Source organism: Mus musculus, chromosome 4 (genome assembly GCF_000001635.26).
Source record: "Mus musculus strain C57BL/6J chromosome 4, GRCm38.p6 C57BL/6J".
Lineage (NCBI taxonomy): Eukaryota > Metazoa > Chordata > Mammalia > Rodentia > Muridae > Mus > Mus musculus.
The window spans coordinates 70,472,779-70,490,357 of record NC_000070.6 but is presented as its reverse complement, the minus strand read 5'-3'; the positions used below and the strand labels follow the sequence as shown (position 1 = coordinate 70,490,357).

General features: G+C 39.2%; 1 protein-coding gene across 1 annotated transcript in view; it reads left to right on the top strand.

Moving 5' to 3' along the window:
• The window catches only part of Megf9 (multiple EGF-like-domains 9), a 103,002-nt gene that overhangs the window by 44,571 nt on the left and 40,852 nt on the right, over positions 1 to 17,579 (top strand). The window contains exon 2 of the mRNA NM_172694.2: positions 2,026 to 2,227. Within this exon, the coding sequence (NP_766282.1) occupies positions 2,026 to 2,227 (202 nt within the window). The remainder of the gene's footprint in view (positions 1 to 2,025; positions 2,228 to 17,579) is intronic.

Below are 17,579 nucleotides of genomic sequence, written 5' to 3'. Positions count from 1 at the left end.
ACCACTATATCATAGCCGTGTGTGTATGTGTGTGTGTGTATGTGTGTGTATGAGTATTGCATGTAACCCACTGTATATAGGATATTGTAGCAGTATTAACTTTGTTTTCTAGATATTGTTCAGAAATGATCTCACCCATAGAGCATATCGAAGCTGTGGCCTATGAATTTACCATCTGAATTACATTTGTGCTGTTCTGTGCGGTATCACCATTCTTACATTCACTATTATAGTACTTTCGACCCCATTCTGGGACTATGACACAAATGCTATCACTCCACACTGTTTACAGATAAAAAAAAGGAAAGCAATATCTTGCCTGAGGCCATAAAGTTAGTAAGTTCTTAGGCAGGATGTTAAATGTTAGCTGACTGCTTCTACAGTCTCTTTGCTTTATTGCCTCATTAAACTACTCTTGTGTGAGAGTTACAGGGAGGAGGTATATTTTCTTTCAGTGTTGAAGTAAACTTTAGCTTTTTCTTGAATTTTGGTCTAGCAGAGGTCTTTCCAGGATAGGTTGCAAAGCTTCATTCTATACAAAAATATTACCAGATAACAAAGTGTGTGTGTGTGTGTGTGTGTGTGTGTGTGTGTGTGTGTGTGTGTGTTTACTGTGGCTTGCATCCAGGCAGGAAAATGTTCCACTAAGTTACAACCCCCAAGCCAAAAGTAAGAATCTCAAGTTTTAGGTAGAGTTAAATCCTTTCCTTAATCTTGGAACTGAAAACTGCTTGAACGCTCCGTTAGGTTTTATAGTTCACCAGCCAATGCTTGAAATATTAAAAAGAAAACAAATTACCCAGTAGTATATTCATTACATCTACAGATTGAAAGGAAATGGAAGAAATGAACTGATATCAAAGCTTAGAAACTAAGAATATATGGAAGGTTGGCCAAATGTGGATTTTGTGCAGAGTCCTTTGTTTTTCTTTGCACAGATATACTATTTTTAAATTGTATTTCTTTCTCTAAAGTACAAAATTAAACACCTTTATAACCTTCTACGTTAGACTCTGGATTTGCTGCTATCTGGTAATTTTTTTTGAAAACATCGAATAATACTGAAATTAATTTTCCAAATTAAATTTTTATGACTTTGCCGTTTTATTTAGTGCCTTAACTATCAACAAATATAATTTGGTTGTTTTGTTTTGTTTTGTTTTTTACCCAGTTTTTCCCTATTTGGGAATGGAAGAAGCTGATCTGTAGAATATACACATAATTTTTTACTTCTACAGTTCATTTAAAGGACACCTTTTGTACTAGCTTTCAAAGTCATCTGTTAATATTGTATTAGACTCCTAAAAATACTTTCCCTTTGCTAACATGAGGAGAAGTACTAGCAAAACCCTCCTAAATGCATGTTTGCATTCAAAGGCTAAAACTGGGGGCTCCTAAATCGTTTTCATCCAAAGAACTGTTTGAAATCTACTTAAGAAAACACTTAAGTTTAAAATAACTTAATTTAGAAAAGAGAATTGAATTGTGATTGGTCAGGGTGAACTGGTACTTCCTTCTCTGGGCTTATTGTTCACTTTCCTCCCTTTATAGTTTAATTCTCCATTTCTTCTTTGATGGAACATTGAACTTCTGATTCCAGCTGTGACCCAGTTTTATATGACCTTGTATAACTTACTGGATTTAGTCACCTGAGCCTTAAGCCTTTGCCGCTCATGGTAGGGTTATTTATTATTTAACATGTTGCCATTTCCAGCATGAGCTCCAAGCGCCTTTAGTTCAGAAGCATGCATGAGTACACTGCAAATACACACACACCCACTACATTGGCTTAGAATACGCAAGTAGACAGTGAAGAGAACTGCAGAGGAAATTGAGAATGTCAGCTTTATAATAATTACAAACTATACATGTGTTATGAACTCTGCTGTATATATTTCCTAATTTCAATAAACTGCATAGTCTAAACAGCCAAAACTAGAGTTAATCTTTTCTAGCCCTAAAATTTTATCACAAATATTTTTTAACAAAAACTAAAGTTTGATGATGGCTTTCTTTTGTTTTCAGAGCATATGTGTAACTGTTCTGAGGTTGGAAGTTTGGATGTAAAGCGCTGCAACCAGACCACAGGGCAGTGTGATTGTCATGTGGGTTATCAGGGTCTTCACTGTGACACCTGCAAAGAGGGCTTTTACCTGAATCACACTGTTGGTCTCTGCCTGCCATGTCACTGCAGTCCACATGGAGCTGTTAGCATCCTCTGTAACAGGTAAGCAGCAGAGTGTGGATGGGAGGTCTGTTGTAAGGAGAAACTGTGTTGGGAAACTTGGAGGCATTGAAAGAAGAGAATAGAAGGTGGGGATGACTAAAACTTCATATATACATCACAGAATAAAAAAAGGCTACCCTGTGGAGAATCAGTTATTTAATTAAAAGAGAGAACCACTGTGATATAGATTTATACAATGTTTTGTATATTTTAATTCTGTCACTTTGTATATTTGTTTTTTGCTTTTTGATAGTTTCTCTGTTTCCTGAAATAAATAATGATGAAGGATTCTGTTCATTGGAACGGATTCCCTTTAGGCATTTCAAGTGGAATATCTTTATCTATTAACATATGACTGGATATTAAGGAAACATATTCTTGGTTTACTTTATTCTATTATCAGAAGTCTCATATTTCATATACCCTTTATTGTTGTTGTTTTTATTTTTCTTTCTTTTTGAAAAATATTCATTGTATTTGGGGGGAGGGGTGCATGCCATGGTACTCATGGGGTCTGAAAGCAACTTACAGGAGTCAGATCTCTGCTTCTACCATATGGGTTCTGGGAATTGAGCTTCAGTAATTAGACTTTGTGGGAAGTACCTGTACCTTCTGTACTGTACCTATTTTTTTTAAATCTTTATTGGATATTTTATGTATTTACATTTCAAATATTATCCCCTTTCCCAGTTTCCCCTCTAGAAACCTCCTCTCCCATCCCCTCTCCCCCTGCTTCTATAAAGATGCTCCCCGTCCCACCCACCCACTCCCACCTACCCACTCCCACTTTCCCGCCCTGGCATTCCCCTACCATGGAGAATCGAGCCAGATAATGCCATCCTCTGCTACATATGCGGTTGGTGCCCTGGGTCCACCTGGGTCCCTCCATGTGTACTCTGGTTGGTGGTTTAGTCCCTGGGAGCTCTGGGAGCTCTGGTTTGTCGATATTATTATATCTTCCTATGGGGTTGCAAACACGTTCAGCTACTTCAGTCCTTTCTCCAACTCCTCCATTGGGGACCCTGTTCTGGCAAGCCTGTAACATTAGCTGTCTCCTAACTTCTTTTAAATGAGAGGAAAGTAGACTTTATTTGGAGGGAGGGAAGAAGAGAGAGGTGGGGGAGGGAGGGGAGGGGAAGGGAGGGGGAAGAGAGGGGAGGGGAGGGGAAGGGAGGGGGAAGAGAGGGGAGGGGAGGGGAAGGGAGGGGGAAGAGAGGGGAGGGGAGGGGAGGGGAGGGGAGGGGAGGGGAGAAAAGAAGAGAGAGAGATCAAATTAAGTTATCTTCTATTTGGAAGTGAATTAATCTCCTGGTATCATACCATATTATGAAAATAATTATTCTTTGATTATATATACGGGAATGCCTAGCTTTTTGTGGACTTCAAGCCAAACTCTGAAGAGATAGCCTTACATAGTGACAAGGACAAGAAATTTAGAGTTAATGTAACCTGAATACAGAACCAAGATCTGGTGCCGCTTCTGAACTGCACTGTGCTGTTGGCAAATACTCTCATTTCAGTGACTCAGTTTTTTCTCAAGGTTGCTGTAGAAGCTAAATGAGTGGTTATATATGTTATAAATGTTATATATGTTACAAATGGGTATGGCACACACAAATAAAGAAGTGAAGATGTCTTTATTTCAAAGACATATTGTTGAATTGAGATTTTTAAAAAATATTTTAATTTTAAAATATTTTAATTTTTGAAAATTTTGTACATGCATACAATATATTTTATCATATTTATCTCCCACTTCTTGTGGTGGAATATTTTTAAGGAACTTTTATAGCTCCTTGGTTAAAAACATGCTTTAAACTAAGTGGGTGGTGATAGCACATGCTTTGAATCCCAGCACCTGGGACACAGAGGCAGGCGGACATTCAGATTTGAGGCCAGCTTGCTCTACATAGTGAATTCCAGGACAGCCAGGGTGATGCAGAGAAATCCTGACATGAAAAACAAAACAAAACAAAAAAAAAACAAATTGGTAAAGTGATTTAGATTTTACCAATAGATATTTTAGATGTTTTATAAACCATATTGTGTTATTGTACAATATTACATAATGCACTTATATTAAAATATAGAAAAGAAATTGAGAAGTTTATAACTTGAAATGAAGCAATGATGAATGTTTATGATTTTTAGTAATTTCAAAGTTTTTCTTAATCTTCATAGCAACTCTATATATAGAGATTAGTAAGTCACAAAAATATAAAGAATTCCAAATTAGGCTTTCCAAGTCTAAGCCCTGGATTTAACACCATGCCACATATCACCTATAATGAAACGATTAATAGTCTTTATTGATATTGAGACTATAGTAACTTCTTTTTTTTTTTTTTTTTTTTGAGAAAAGGTTTCATTATGTAGCCCTAGCTGGCTTAGAACTCTTAAAACAGGCTATCCTCAAACTCATGGAGTTATATCTGCCTTTGCTGTCTCTATATCTGCCACTTCTGCCTCTACTTCTCAAGTGCTGGGATTAAAATTGTGTGCTACTATCACTGGTGGCTCCATGAAGTACTTCCTTACCATGCCTCATATACATAGCCATACAAGTTATATTCACTTTCTTTTATTGTGGTACTGGTAACTGAATTCAGGATCTTGTGCATACTAGACAGGTACTTTTCCAGAGTTATATCCTCAGCCCAACACACCTACCATTTTAAAACAACAGGATGCTATGAAGTAGACAATATCATCGCCATTCTTTTGTTTTGTTTTGTTTTGTTTTGTTTTGTTTTTTTCCAGACAGGGTTTCTCTGTATAGCCCTGGCTGTCCTGGAACTCACTTTGTAGACCAGGCTGGACTCGAACTCAGAAATCCGCCTGCCTCTGCCCCCCAAGTGCTGGGATTAAAGGCGTGCGCCACCACACCCGGCAACATCGCTATTCTTATTACATTGCAGGTTTGAACATTTATATGAGTAGTAATTAGTAAGACAGAAAGATACTGCTAGAATACCTGTGTTCTAGAACCAAAGTACATATTCCTGTCTACTGTGATGATACATCTTTTCTCAGAAAATCAAGTGCTGAACCAAGAAAGTGAGCATGGTGTTTTTTAGATCTGATGTTTGACTAATACAATCAGAGTACTTGCATTGTTAAAGAATTTCTTCCAGTTGTCTTCTGATAATCAGACCTTGACCCTGGTGAGATAATTCATGCTAAATCAGAGCTAATCCCAGTGTGTTGTTAGTAGGTTTAGGAGTTAAAGATCAGCCCTGTTAATAGCTTTCTTATGTGATGTTTAATTGCTTTCTTGTTGCATTAGCACCTTGGAGTAAAAGAAAAAGGACTTTTTTCTCTTATCAGGCAATATATAGTCTGTGTAAGACTAAAGGCATAGACTACTAGGCAATATCACAAACAAGTGTCTCAATACATGCCTGGTTTGTAAGCAGAACATTTTAGCTACCAAAGGCACTGCTATGTGTCTTTTGGGTTATGATTTAGGGAAGTAGAAAAATAAGACCTTATGCAGGGAGGGAGACCCAGAATTCTAGAGAATTTTCTAAAATAATGCAAGAAGATGAGAGATTTCTTCTCTTAAAGCCAGCTAAAATATTTTGTCTTGGATCTCCCTGTTCTCATTAAAAATGAATAGAAATGAGTTCTGTCCTGACTCACACATTGAAGGTCTATGGAACAAACAACTGACTTTAAAAATTCATTTTCCCATTCTCTCTGTCCATATGTTTTAGTGGGAGTTGCTCCAGTGAGGGTAGATTTTGGCTCTAGGAGCCAGATGTGGGTTGAGCAATATCTTTGTATGCAAACACAAAGTTCTCTATGTACTGATAGAAGGTCACGCCCTTGTGTTACTATTGGTGTTCTAGTGTGTTTAACTGGAAAAAGTTGGTCGGTACCATCTGAACTTTTTATTTTTTTCTTTTGGGTCACATTCCTAGTGTTTTCCTGATTCAAATTTTGATCTTTCATTAATTAAAGACACAATGTTTTATCCAAAAAAGAAGTCTGCTAGTGATGTCCTGAATGTTATCATATATATTTCTTAAGATATTGTCATATCTAACTTTAATGCTTTAATAAGAAGTAACAAAATATTCATGCCAAATTAGAATCATGATTTTGTATTTTATATTATCTTAGTGAGGTAATTTCTATGATAATATAGTATTCTTCTCCTGAAAATCCATTTTTGGTGCTTTATAGTATGTCTTAGAATATATATTACTTTGCTTTTTCAACTATTGGAAGATGTTCCAGATCAGAAGGCAGATTATAATTATGTCATAAATGAAGGGCAAAATTAATTTTCAATAGAAAAATAACAGACTCTTCTAAAACCTTTATCTATATAGGGCACTAAAAATCATTTTTTTGTGTAGTGTTTAGGAGCAACAGTTAGTATAAAATCGTGCTTTGTGAATGCAGCTTTCAAAGATTTAAAAAGAAAGCTATTTGATTGCTAGAAACAGTAATGTGAGAAGCTTTGTCATTTCAACCACTCATTTTTCATGTAATTCAGGCATTGTATTTGCCACCCATGTCAAAAGATATCCTGTTCTCAAGAAACTCACAGGTTAGAATAATACCTATGAAAACCAATGTTAGAGCTTATAAAGTGCACAAGTTATTTTAGGAAGGTCTTAGGAGGGAATTTATGTTTGAAATGGAATTTCAAAAGTGAGTAGAAATTTGTATGAGAAGAAAGGCTCACTATTTCTAGAAGGCAAAGTTTAGTAATGGTAGTGAGGAAGGATTAAAAGAGAGTAGGAAATAGGACTCTTGTCTGTTCATTTTGTGTTGTATCTCAGAGTTTGGCTTAGGAGAAATTCAGTAAGCATTTGGTGAGTCAACAGAATAGATGAGTGAAGAATAAACAGCCAGACCAATAAGGAGCTACTGTGCCACCAAATTCACCACTAATATGCTTGACTAGGAGGTGATATCAGAAAAATTATCTGTCTGGTGACCAGAAAGAGTGTGCTCAGGCAAAAAGACCAGTATGAAAACTACTTAACAATTTAATCAAGGGAAGATAAGGCCATATCTAAAGGACAGTAAAGGGAACCAGGTTAAGGGTTAAATGGTTGCCTTAAACATATGAAGTAAGTGGGAGAGAGATGACAACTGGATGCCTTGCTGGCTTGGCCATAGAAGTGGAAGAAAAGAAATACTCCATTAACCAGATGAAACAATAGTGGTGAAAATTGGAGGAAAGTAGTGACGCTGTTCATTTTTAATCATATAGATATTGAAATGACTGATATAGCTGTCTTGTTGATACATTCTGACATGTTCTCTAACAAACTCAAGAAATATTTTGTTATTTTTAAACGAAGATTTATTTTAAAGTGTATGTGTGTGTTCGTGTGAGTACAAGTGCTTGTGGAATTCAGAAGAGGGTATTAGATCTCCTAGAGTTGGACTAACAGAGCCACATACCGTAACATGGGTACTCAGAACTGAATTCAGGTCCTCTGCAAATAACTATGTACTGAAAATACTATAGTTTATGCTGTTTTATAGAAAAAAAGTACATCACTTTATAATTTTATTCTTTATACCAATTATTATTCCTGCAAGTCACCAACCTCAAGTTTAAAGTCTTTTTTTTTAATCCTTCAAGATAACTTTCATTGGAAGTGGAATTTTTAAAAATAATCAGAGAGGTATGAAAATAAACGTAGGTATGTAACTCAGCCTGTATCCCTTAATCATGGTGTGTTTGTTCTAATAAGGATTTATCCACTGCTAGATAGTTTATATCTTAGAAGGTAGATTAAGGTCATTATGCCAAATGGTTTATGGAAAAAGAAGTTGGAATAAAAAACTGACTCTCAAGTGGTCAGAGATAGTCTCATTCAAAAATAGGCTCTGAGAATACTGAGATTTTTACGGGAATAAGGCATATCTAAAGTCGTCTGGAAAGTGTTATCTGTATTGTATCTAAAGATTCCATTTCGTATCAGGCACAATTTGCTCTCCTAGTCATCTAATTATTAACTAGATAGCAACTGTTAGCAAATGAATGGAAAAAACCCCTCTTTCCAGCTACTCTTGACCTTTGTAACAAGGAGTCACAGTGAGTTGGTATTGTTATTGCACAAACATGTCACTGTTTCTAAATCTTATCGTAGACTCCTATTGTTTAGCTTTAAGTCACTTTAGGACTGAAAGTAGTATTTTAATGTTTTATTATTAGTAATATTAAATACTTATTTTGCTTCTAATAGTCTGGTCCATCTATATGCTAATGGTAAAATCAAATACCACAAAGTATGAAGATACACTAAAATGAGAAGCTGGGAGAGATCAGTATTATAGCTGAAACCAGTGAAAACCAGAACTGAATTCACCAATGTAGTAGCATTTTGTCTGTTTTAAAGAAAAGAAAGGATTTAGACATAAAAAAAAAGTATAAAAAGCCTTTTTGGGAGAGTAAAGAGGATTAATGACTCAGAAATGCACACAGTATAGATGTGAAATAAAAAAGGAGCAGGGTTAAGAGATGAATCTGGTAAGTCCACCTGGGGTCAAGTCATAGAGAACATTAAAAGCCATATAATTTGACATTTACTCGCTACATATCTTTTTAAAGACATATCATTTTAATTATATGGTATGTATTTATGTAGTGTGAGCACTAGAGTGCAGTGTTCATGGAGGCCAGAGAAAGGGATTGGATTCCCTGGAGTTGAAGTTACAGGTGCTTGTGAGCTGGCCTTCATTGATGCTGGGAACTGAGCATGAGTCCCCTGGAAGAAGAATAGGTGCTTGTAACTGGTGAGCCTTCTCACCAACTCCTTAGCAAGCTATCCTCAACAACAGAAGTAAGATCAGAACTGTATTGTAGCAATATCCAATGTGGGTATATATGATAGCGAGTTGTTACAGGCAGAGTGAGAGTTAATAAGGATCAAAATATGGGTAACACAACAGGAATGAGAGAGAAGTGGGAAAATAAAGAATAAAGAATGAAGTGCTGTAATATCCATGCTTCTGTGCATAATCCCTAGGAATTAATGCTTTGTGTTAGTTCAAACAAATGTGAGGGTAGTTCATGTTCCTAAACTAAATTTATAGAAATGTACACCAGTTCCAGCCTCCTTCTCAGATCTATATTCTGTGTGTGTTCTTTCTATTCTCCTCCTCCTCCTCCTCCTCCTCCTCCTCCTCCTCCTCCTCCTCCTCCTCCTCCTTCTTCTTCTTTTTGCAAGCTTCAAGCGTTGAATGGCTATACCCCATGGGGTTTTAATCTCCCCAAGTCTTGCTTTTGAGTATCAAACAAAGTCTCCATATCTATGTTCATTTTGTGCTGCCAAGTATAAATCCAAGAGCCCTTCACCTTTTGAGAGTTTTAAGAGCTTTTATTCATTGTTAAAGAGAAACCCTTGGTGTACAAAAATAAGAGATGAGGGGAAGTCAAAAGCTTGTGTAGTTAACAGTTTTCATAAAATTTCAAAAAATCATATTTCTCTTAATTACTCTGGTCCTCATATGCAGTAGCAGAAAGTGCAGTGCCCTCCTTTTGAGGTCACTCATTTTTTAACAACTCTGGGGTCAGTTCCCCCATGACAGTATGTATAAAGGGAATGATTCTATCAGTTCACTGATGCTGATTTTTCCTGATATGTGACAGTCTGGTCCCTAAACATATTGGTACCTGACCATCTGACCCTATCCTTACAAGTAGCAGTGATTTTTCTGTTGTTGTTGTTGTTGTTGTTGTTATTGTTGTTGTTGTTGTTGTTATTTTGTTTTAAGGGACAACGAATTTAATCTCTCAGTGCCAGGTTCTCATAAGGATGCTCTAAACTTAACTTCCTAAGTTACAGATCTTAACAATGAGCTTCTTTAGTTTACACGTGATGCAACATCCCTTTGTTGCATGGCAGAGTCAGTAACATTTTTTAGAATCTTCAGTAGCAAACCTGAAATAATATTCTTTCCCTAAGGGTGAGGAACCTGTCATTGACATTCAAACTGCAAAGGGTTTTGTTAAAACCATCTCTCCTAATAGTGGAACAAGTTGAGTCCTCATTCACGTCACCAAGGGAAACCTAATTTAAACAATTCAGTTTAGGCAGATCACCGTCAAGGTTATTTTCAAGTTCTATTTAAATGGCAAAACAAACATCAGTTTCTCTTGCTTAAGAAGAAAGAAACTAAAAGACAAATTTCTAGGTAAATATCTTTCTCATAGACAATTTTATTATACTTTTAAAGGCTAACGACTTATAAACTTATAGTATATTTAATCTGTATCTGACTTCTTTTTAAGATGAGAGAATACTACATAACTTGGAAAATACTACATTCTGCTATTATACATGCCATTCAACCCTTCTAAAATACTTAGAACCAGAAGATTGTTTTACATGATAGATATTTCTATAACCATTACTATTTGAGCAACCATAATTCTGAAATACAAAATCTGGTACAGAGTTTCCAAACAAAGCTATTCAAAAGTTTCAAGTTTATAATTGACAGGAAGGACCTTGAAGTTACAAAATTGAAGAGACCTGAAACAGAAGGATATAATTGAAAAGTTTACAGAAATTTAAGTGAAGTATGTAGTTCACAGCAGTGATATTATTCAGGGTGCTTTGGAGGAACAGAACTTACAGAATGTATACATTTACAAGGGATTTATTAGAGTAGTTTACTGACTACTCTATGAATTTAAATAATTTAAATTAAAATAAATTTACTCCAACAATGGCCATCTACTGATGGAAGTTCCAATAATTCAGTAGTGTTTCCAATGCATGAGGCCAGATATCTCAGCTGGTCTTTAGTATTCACTATAATCCTAAGCAGTGTGCTGACTTGTTTTGATCAACTTAGCCCAAGCCAGAATCACTGGAAAAGAGGGAACCTCAACTGAGAAAACACATCCATAAAGTTAAGCCGTAGGCAAGCCTATGGGGCATTTTCTTAATTAGTGTTTGATGGGGGAGGCTCTGTCCTTTGTGGGTGGGACCACTCCTGGGCAGGTAGTTCTGGGTTCTGTAAGAAGGAAGGATGAGAAGAAGGTCATGTGGAATAAGCCAGTAAGCAGCACCGCTTCATGGCTTCTGCATTAGCTCCTGCTCTATTTGAGTTCCTGTCCTGACTTTCTTCAGTGACTAATAGTGATATGGAGCCAAACAACCCTTTTCTTCCCCAACTTGCTTTAGTTATGGTGTTATACCATAGCAGTAATAACCTTAACTACAGCAAATAGACGCTAAAGCCAGTGCAGGAACGGAGTTGCTAGCAGAAACAAGCGCAAGCAGGCAAAGAGAAAGCTTCCTTCCACTATGACCTTTACATAAGATGCCACCATAAAGGTGTGACTCACATTAAAGGTGTATCCTCTCTCCTGACAAGATCCAGATTGTATTAGTCAGGGTTCTCTAGAGTCACAGAACTTATGGATAGTCTCTAGATAATAAAGGAATTTATTGATGACTTACAGTCGGCAGCTCAATTCCCAACAATCGTTCAGTCACAGCTGTGAATGGAAGTCCAAGGATCTAGCAGTTACTCAGTCTCACGCAGCAAGCAGGCGAAGGAGCAGGAGCAAGAGCAAGAGCTAGACTCCCTTCTTCCAATGTCCTTATATTGTCTCCAGCAAAAGGTGTAGCCCAGATTAAAGGTGTGTTCCACCACACCTTTAATCCCAGATGAAAGGCATAGCCCAGATTAAAGGTGTGTTCCTTAACTCGGAGATTCAATCTTCTGGAATCCATAGCCACTATGGCTCAAGATCTTCAAACCAAGATCCAGATAAGGATCTCCAAGCCTCCAGATAAGGGTCACTGGTGAGCCTTCCAATTCCGGATTGTAGTTCATTCCAAATATTGTCAAGTTGACAACCAGGAATAGCCACTACAATCCACCCCTTGTCAACTTGACACAAATAATATCTCATGTTCACATGAAACAATAACAAGGTTGTAAATACGCCTAACATGATATAACTATCCCTCGTACAATCGCAAACGCATTAGTAAATTTACAATGGGCATTCATATTACTTTATAATCCTCGTTTCTGCAACTGGTTACGTGGCCTTAATTGGTATTTATAACTACCTTCCTCTACTACCCATTCTGTATTTCCTTCACCTTCAGCCAGCACCTCAGCAGGTCTTGGCTCTTTTCCTGGAGGATTGACCCATACCTTCATTCCTGATGGGTCTGCGTCCTTTGTCATCCTGCTTGGATTAGGCTGTTGTAGTTTCCCATTGACTTTAATCACAGGACATGGTAGTACTAAGAGACGCCCTAAGGGATCTCCTGCACTCCAGACATAATCTTGCTTACCACCATTGTGAAGAGGTAATCCAATTTCCCCATGGTAATCTGGATCTATCACCCCTCCTAACACTGTTATTCCTTTTTTAGCCTGTTGGTTTAAGGGCATTAGAAGCCCAAAATGACCAGGGGGAAGTCTGAGCTTCCAGTTCAATGAAATGTTTGTTGTAGCTCCTGGTAGGAGCACTCCCCTCTCTGGAGCCAAAACTTCTAAGCCAGCAGAACCTAGAGTTATGGGGACAGGAAGCAAAAATTTTCCTAGAGGGTCACTAGGAGTGATAGTAAGTGGAACTATTCCGTTTTCCACCCCTTGATTCCTGGACCCATGAATCCTGGCTATGGGTGAAACTGTACCATATATCGAGCGCTGATTCAAAGCATATACTGCCTTCTGAAGAACTCTGCCCCAGCCTTCCAAGCTGTTACCACCTAATTGGCGCTGTAACTGCGTCTTCAAAAGGCCATTCCATCTTTCTATCAGCCCAGCTGCTTCAGGATGATGGGGAATGTGGTAAGACCAGTGAATTCCATGATCGTGAGCCCACTGTCGTACTTCTCTGGCTGTGAAATGAGTTCCTTGGTCAGAAGCAATACTGTGTGGAATACCATGACGATAGATGAGGCATTCTGTCAGTCCGTGAATGGTGGTTTTAGCAGAGGCATTACGTGCAGGAAAGGCAAATCCATAACCAGAATAAGTATCTACTCCAGTAAGAACAAAACGCTGTCCTTTCCACGAAGGAAGTGGTCCAATGTAGTCAACCTGCCACCAGGTTGCTGGCTGGTCACCTCGAGGAATGGTGCCATATCTGGGGCTCAGTGTTGGTTTCTGCTGTTGGCAGATCTGGCAATCAGCAGCAGCTGTAGCCAGGTCAGCCTTGGTGAGTGGAAGCCCATGTTGCTGAGCCCAAGCATAACCTCCATCTCGACCACCATGGCCACTTTGTTCATGTGCCCATTGAGCAATGACAGGGATGGCTGGGGAGAGAGGCTGATTGTCCACAGAACGGGTCATCTTATCCACTTGATTATTGAACTCCTCCTCAGCTGAAGTCACCTTTTGGTGAGCATTTACATGGGACACAAATATCTTCACATCCTTTGCCCATTTGGAGAGATCTATCCACATACTTCTTCCCCAGATGTCTTTCTCACCAATTTTCCAATTGTGATCTTTCCAAGTCCCTGACCATCCAGCCAATCCATTGGCTACAGCCCATGAGTCAGTGTATAATCGTACATCTGGCCATTTCTTCTTGCAAACAAACTGTAATACCATGTGTACTGCCCGAAGTTCTGCCCACTGTGAAGATTTCCCTTCACCTGTGTCTTTCAAGGTTGTCCCAGAAAGGGGTTGTAATGCTGCAGCTGTCCACTTCTGGGTGGTGCCTGCATAACGTGCAGAGCCATCAGTAAACCAGGCTCTAGTCTTCTCCTCTTCGGTCAGTTGATCATAGGGAACACCCCATGAGGCTATAGGTGCATGCTTGGCAGCAGATGGCATTGTAACAGGAGTAGAAACCATAGGCATTTGAGCAACTTCTTCATGTAACTTGCTTGTGCCTTCAGGACCTGCTCTGGCCCGATCACGTATATACCACTTCCATTTGATAATAGACTGCTGCTGTGCACGTCCCACTTTATGACTTGCAGGGTCTGATAGTACCCAGCTCATGATGGGTAGTTCAGGTCGCATAGTGACTTGGTGTCCTATTGTCAGACGTTCAGTTTCCACTAAGGCCCAATAGCAGGCCAAGAGCTGTTTTTCAAAGGGAGAATAGTTGTCTGCAGATGATGGTAGAGCTTTGCTCCAAAATCCCAAAGGTCTTTTCTGTGATTCACCTATAGGGGCCTGCCAGAGGCTCCAAACAGCATCTCTATCAGTCACAGACACCTCAAGTACCATCGGGTCTGCTGGGTCATATGGTCCAAGTGGTAGAGCAGCCTGCACAGCAGCCTGGACCTGTTGAAGGGCCTTCTCCTGTTCCAGGCCCCACACAAAGCTAGCAGCTTTCCGAGTCACTTGGTAAATAGGCCTAAGTAACACACCCAAGTGAGGGATGTGTTGTCTCCAGAATCCAAATAGGCCCACTAAACGTTGTGCTTCTTTCTTGGTTGTAGGAGGGGCCAGGTGCAATAACTTATCTTTCACCTTAGAAGGAATATCTCTGCATGCCCCACACCACTGGACTCCTAAGAATTTCACTGAGGTAGATGGTCCTTGAATTTTGGTTGGATTTATTTCCCATCCTCTGATACGCATATGTGTTACCAATGAGTCCAAAGTGGTTGCTACTTCCTGCTCACTTGGTCCAATCAGCATAATGTCATCAATATAGTGCACCAATGTGATATTTTGTGGAAGATCCAAACGATCAAGATCCCTTCTAACTAAATTATGACACAGGGCAGGAGAGTTAATATATCCTTGAGGCAAAACTGTGAAGGTATACTGTTGGCCTTGCCAACTGAAAGCAAATTGCTTCTGGTGGTCCTTATGGACAGGTACTGAGAAGAAGGCATTTGCCAGATCAATAGCCGCATACCAGGTGCCAGGAGATGTGTTAATTTGCTCAAGTAAGGAAACTACATCTGGTACAGCAGCTGCAATTGGAGTTACTACCTGATTTAGTTTTCGGTAATCAACTGTCATTCTCCATGATCCATCTGTTTTCTGCACTGGCCAGATAGGAGAGTTAAATGGAGATGTGGTGGGAACCACCACCCCTGCATCTTTCAAGTCCTTGATAGTGGCAGTAATTTCTGCAATTCCTCCAGGAATACGATACTGTTTTTGATTCACTATTTTCTTTGGCAGAGGCAACTCTAAAGGCTTCCATTTGGCCTTTCCAACCATAATAGCCCTCACTCTACAGTTCAGGGAACCAATATGAGAATTCTGCCAATTTCTGAGTATATCTATCCCAATTATACATTCTGGAACTGGGGAAATCACCACAGGATGTGTCCGGGGACCTACTGGACCTACTGTGAGTCGGACATCAGTCAAAACTCCATTAATCACCTGCCCTCCATAAGCCCCTACTTTAACTGGAGGGCCACAATGTTTCTTGGGATCCCCTGGGATCAGTGTCAACTCAGAACCAGTATCCAGCAGACCCCGAAAAGTCTGATTATTTCCTTTTCCCCAGTGTACAGTTACCCTTGTAAAAGGCCGTAGGTCCCTCTGGGGAAGAACTGGAGAAAGGGTAACAGCAAAACCTTTGAGTGTCTTATCAAGATCCTTCCTCAGAGGAACCTGGCCACCCCTTCATTCAAGGGGTTCTGGATCTGCAAACTGTCTCAAGTCTGGAAATTGACTCACTGGCCGAGATTGCTGTTTACCACGATCTAATGTAGCCTTTCTTTCATTTGGCTGTTTACCACGATCTAATGTAGCCTTTCTTTCATTTGTTTGAGAATTTTTCTGCTTATACAGATCAAACAAATATGCAGTAGGCTTCCTATGTATTTCATTCCTGGAAACACCATGATTGGTTAGCCAGTACCAAAGGTCCAACCGAGTCATGCCATTATAAATTTCACCTCTCCTGTGCTGACCATTACTGGGTATGTTATTATAAACATTCTTTTGTCTACGCTGTCCATTATAATAACTAGAATCACCTTGTCTCGGGCGATTCAATGCTGCCACCTGGCCCTTGTTACCTCGGAATCCAACTAAACCCAGTGAATTTAATTCATCTAATTGAGCAGAAGCATCTCCAATGCTAAGATCTGGCACAAGGAAAAGGGAAAGAACAAAACCCTTCAAATGTGCTGGTGCCCCTCTCACCAATTTGCGTCTTATAGAGCTGGTGAAAGGCATATCTTCTGGACCTTCCCATTGTGGACAATTATGCTTTACACAATATATCCACTCTAGCATTGCAATTTCCCTAAGTCTTAAAATCCCTTCATCAACACTAAGCCACGGAATATCAGGCATCTCCAAGTCATTTCCAGTAGGCCATCTTTTGATAAACACCTCAGCCAACCATTCAAACAAACTTTTGACACCTTTTTTAACTATGCGAGCTTCCGTATTAAACCTAGAATCTCTACTCAGAGGACCCATGTCAATAAACTCAGCCTGCTCTAGTTTTATGTTCCTTCCACCCTTATCCCACACCCTTAAAATCCATTCCCACACATATTCACCAGGTTTCTGCTTGAATGAATTAGCAAACTCATTAAGCTCCTTAGTAGTGTAGCGAATTTCCTCATGGACTACACTTTCTACCTCCCCTCTAGGAGCCTGTTTTGCTTTGAGTCTGGTTACAGGTCTAGAAGAAACTATTGGTGGGCCGTGAGCAGACTCTGCAAAATTAATTTCCTCATGTGGGGAAGGCATTATTTCAAGAGGTGGGGCTGAGGGTACTACTTCCTCAGGTGGGGCAAACCCTTGAGAATCTGAGGATTCAAAATTCTCAGCTTCAACATGGTCTTCCCACACATCCCCATCCCATGTTGTAGGATCCCATTCTTTGCCAATTAGAGCCCTTACTTTAACTGTCGACACACTCTGAGGCTGAGACTTGAATTTTCGCTGTAGTTCAGCCAACCTTACAATGAGAGTTTCTGTTTGATTTTCTGCAACTTGAGCTCTATTGCTACAAGAGAGAAGATTCTCCTCAAGGACACACTTAGCAACTTTTAGATCGTTTACTTGTGTCTGGAGCCTTTCGATTTTATCACACAACTCCTTCCTTTCATTCATCATTTTTTCCACAGATACTAAGAGCAGCCAGCCTGTAAAATCATTTTTCGATTTTTTCCCCATCTTGTAGAAAGCTTTGTGCACTGAATCACCTAATTCATTAAGAAAATCAAGGGCATTAGCTTCTTTAAGTTCGGAATATAGTTTCAACCATGGGTCTTCAAAATTCTCTGAGCTCCCAGGAGGGAGAGAATCTGGAGAGGTTTCAATAGTTGAAAGTGCTGGTGGATCAACAAGCCAATTCCAGAATTTTAAAAGATTCATCCTTGTACTTCTGTTACTCTAGAACCACTCCTGGTACCAACTTCTGTATTAGTCAGGGTTCTCTAGAGTCACAGAACTTATG